A 3867-nucleotide genomic window follows, 5' to 3' on the forward strand; every position below is an offset into this window, starting at 1 on the left:
ACAAAAATGATTTAACAAATCCACAATGTAGTCGCGTATAACTAACGGCAAAAACGTGTTGAAATGTGTTCACACGTATTCACTTACACATTCGTATTTAGTTCATGCCAGGTACGAGGTCTTATAGAAGGCGCCACTAACGCTGGTACACGCAGTTTGGTGGCCCTGGTGACAACACAATACAAATTACAATCGGATCCACAATGGGTGCGTTCAGACAACTCAACGGTTGAGAGATCATCACTTATGATAGGACTATTCTTCAAAATCAGAAGCGGTTCCAAAAGTATGATCCAATCAGAAGTGATTATCTCTCAACTGTTGTGCAACCGTTGAGTTGTCTGAACGCACCCAATCACACAAACTTTTCAGATTAGACCCGAATGTGATCGGTGAATTCTGGAGATTTTTGCAATTGCTAACTTGCGACAATTGTCAAACAAACAATGTCTCAAGCCAGCGTCACAATAAACGTATTGCGGATCGGAATTTAGCCAGTCAAGACGAGTCAGCTCTCGAATCTGCTCTGCCTTGATTGGCTAAATTCTGATCCGCGTTTTTAACACACAGTGTGACACAGGCTTAAGATAAAAGAGAGAGAAGAGATTCCCTTCCGCGCGGGAAGAAAAGCGGGCAAAGTGGGGTCTAGCGTCGCGCGTAGCGACGCAGTGTTTGCGCATGCGAATAGCGTTTGAAAATTGTTCTAAAAACTGTTGGCAGACGTGTGCCGAGTGTGCGCGTGCGACCCTCGAGAGCGGATTGGCCGGTCAGTAACGTACGCGGCGAGCATGCGTGTACGTGTGTGATTTTAAGTTGGTTGACGCGTTATCGTCGCTCGTTCGTCGGCGAGTGAGACACGGCGCGTCGCTTTAATACCTCGAGACTTCGCAAACAAGGTTGAACGTAACACAGTCGATCTGCGAAAGAAAAAGGCTCTCGCAATCGCGCTTCAAGGTTCGCGTTCTCATTTCACTCCGCTATGTATACTATTCACCGGAACTAGACGAGTAATTCGCGTTGTTGTGTTCGCCAGGTGTCACCAGGTGAATGTGCCTTCGCGTATCGCGTTACCTTCCCGAGGAAAAAGTCGCGTCAACAAAGTGTGCAAAGTATCCCGCAAAATTCTGTCAAAACTGTATGTGTGCTGTGTGTGTGTGTGTGTGTGAATTGTGCGTGAATATATATTGTGAACATTTATACGCGCGCGAGTTTTTCGGATGTGTCGCGAAGAGACGCGAGTGACAGCGCGAATTAAAATCCTGGATCGTCAACGCGAGATCTCGTCGCGTCGATTAACGGTAATTGAATCGAAACGAGGACGAGAAGACGAAGCGATCGAAAGTGACAAGAAGAGAAAAGTGAAACGAACAAGAAGGAAAGAAGCGAGCGAGCTGTTATCGATCGATAGATCTCGCTCGTTTCTGCGGATTCTCATGAACATTCTGCTTTTCCCGGAAAGAAAACTCTAAAGAAAGAGAAAGGAAGAGAGAGAGAGAGAGAGAGAGAGAAAATCTCCGATACTTCGCTGCGCGAGGAATGCGCTCGTGTAAGCGAATTTGCGAAGAGCATTTTTTTCCTTTTTTTTGGAGTAAACATTTCACGAAGTTAGCCGTGGCGAAAAGATGATTTACAGGAGAAACGCGTGGAAGCGTCGGATAGTGTAGCGCGATTTTCACGCGATTGTCCGCTCAAACGATTTGCTTTATAGTCTTCCTGCGTCTCTTCCTTTTTTGACGTCTCATTTTTATTTTCGAAGTTGCGAGTATTTTTTGTTTGTTTGCTCGTCTGTGGAATAACAGAAGAAAAAACATCAAGTTTTGCTCTTCAAACGTTATAGACGCGTATTAGCAATAAAAGAGTGGAAAAGGCAAGAGGTGAACAGTGGAAAGAAACGAGCATTCTCTGCGGAATGCGAGCGGCAAGTGCGCGCGAGACGAAGACTCCGCGTCGCGGACCATCGCGATCGACGTAAGCCGCGGCGGAGGCTTTTTTACTCGCAGCGGTTACAGGAGCAAAGAAGCGAGCGGCGACGGCGGAGTGGAACGGAGGAAGGGGGAAAGAAGGAAGAGGTCAACGTCGTGTGCAGCGGCGGAGCAAGAGGATGGAGCAGCAACCGGCCTCTGCGAGGACGCGCATCCTCCTTGCCGGTGTTGTTTGCCTCGTTTGGATCATCGGCGGCATCTGCGCCACAGGTTCGTTCGAGTTTTTGATCCAGAACAAGAATTGTGAATTTGAAACGCGAGTTTTTGTTTTGTTGCATCTCGAGTCACAAGCAAGGTTTTGTTTTTTCATTTATCGATTGTGTCGATCAATCGCGCACAAGTTGCTTTGCTTTGCGATTGATGCGACTGATCAATCGATAAAATAACTTGCTCTGTTTGATTGTTTATCGCAATATCAAACGTAGTCGCTAATGTTTCTTCTGAGAGTTTTTTCTGATAGTTCAAATTAATTCAACTCAATAAATGAACATTTGTTAAAACAAAGTTTTTTTGTCTAAATAAATATAATTAAAGTTCTGTAAATTGTATATTTGTGTGAGAAGAGATCGCACGCGACTCTCAATACGACGATTATTTCTCAATGAACGCGCTATTTGGCGTTAAAAATTTCGTGATGAACCAACAGGCCGAGGGAAAATCATCTGCGAAATCTCCCCCTAACCGAGTGCGGTTGAGGAACCGACCCTAATTGAGATTTATTACGACGTTAATCCAGACCAATTGTGCGAACGAAGTTAAACCATTGACCTCTCTCGTCTCTCAATTGCGGAGAGAAGAAGATAGCCGCGCGAACACGTGCCACGCGAAGGGACAATTCCGAATTAACCCTTTCGAGATTTGGTTTTTTTTTCACATATAAAATGTATTATAAATTAAACATACATATTTTATATTTTGAACGCAAATTCATAAAATAACACCGGTCTGTGTAAATTTACAATTTTTTTGTCTGTCACTTTAGTGAAGAAAGAAAAAGGTTTAGAGATTTTAGATGACCCTGTAAATTCGAATCAGGATGAAAATCTTAATTTGATCTCATAAAAATTATGATATCAAATAATCTCGAAAATAGTTACTTTGCCATAATATTTTCTTATTGTAAAAATAAGTTTTTTTAAATTTTTCTCTAAATCATCATATACAAAATGCAATCTTCGCCCTTTGAAGTAAACTCTTCGCGCGGCTCTTTGTCGCTCTACGTTAGTTACATATATCTCTTATCTAAGTATCTATATACTGAGATAAGACTTTTATTCGTGTTAGGTCTCCTCATGGAAAAAAACTGACGCTGTTATCTTTAAATCTTTAGTAACAAAAGAATACACTGACAAACAAAAGCTCTTTTTAAAAGACAATAACTTGCGTACTTTGCGCGAATGAAGAAAATAATAATAAAAATTATTTAGATAAATAAGAAATATTGTTGCCAGAGCGATTTTATTTTTGAGATTGTTGTTTTACTACAGATTATCTCTTCTTAGGAAATAAAAAACTATACAAAGATCTCTTCTCTCATTTCTCTCATGTTGCAACTCTCTGTCTTCTGACAGACCAGCATTGATTTTTTTCTTGACAACAACGTCGAGCATTGATACACACTGGTAAAAAAGAGATAAGGGATTCGAATATTATCCCTACTCAAATCGGGTGTCCTATTTTTCCATTTCGTGGACAATAAATTCTTGTTCCGTGGCAAATAAAATCTGTCTTGCGACGACAGAACGTCGGAATATGTATGCAAAAATCTGTGAAATATTCGTTGTCGAATTTATAGCAGCTTATAAATTCTCCCACTATACGGTGCAGTGAGATTTTACGACCACACTTTGAAGCAGACGTTTTCCTTATATAAAAAATGGACATA

The 3867-nt window shown here is 41.6% G+C and overlaps 1 protein-coding gene across 3 annotated transcripts in view; it reads left to right on the forward strand.

Annotated features, from left to right (window-relative positions):
* The first annotated feature begins 787 nt into the window (after nt 1-787).
* The window catches only part of LOC109860672 (protein sidekick), a 42237-nt gene continuing 39157 nt past the window's right edge, over nt 788-3867 (forward strand). For all 3 annotated transcript variants that reach the window (XM_020439943.1, XM_020439944.1, XM_020439945.1), the window contains exon 1: nt 788-2192. In XM_020439943.1, coding sequence (XP_020295532.1) covers nt 2102-2192 — 91 coding nt within the window. In that variant the 5' untranslated portion in view covers nt 788-2101. The remainder of the gene's footprint in view (nt 2193-3867) is intronic.

The sequence above is a fragment of the Pseudomyrmex gracilis genome, unplaced genomic scaffold (assembly GCF_002006095.1).
Source record: "Pseudomyrmex gracilis isolate BER0280 unplaced genomic scaffold, ASM200609v1 scaffold_446, whole genome shotgun sequence".
NCBI lineage: Eukaryota > Metazoa > Arthropoda > Insecta > Hymenoptera > Formicidae > Pseudomyrmex > Pseudomyrmex gracilis.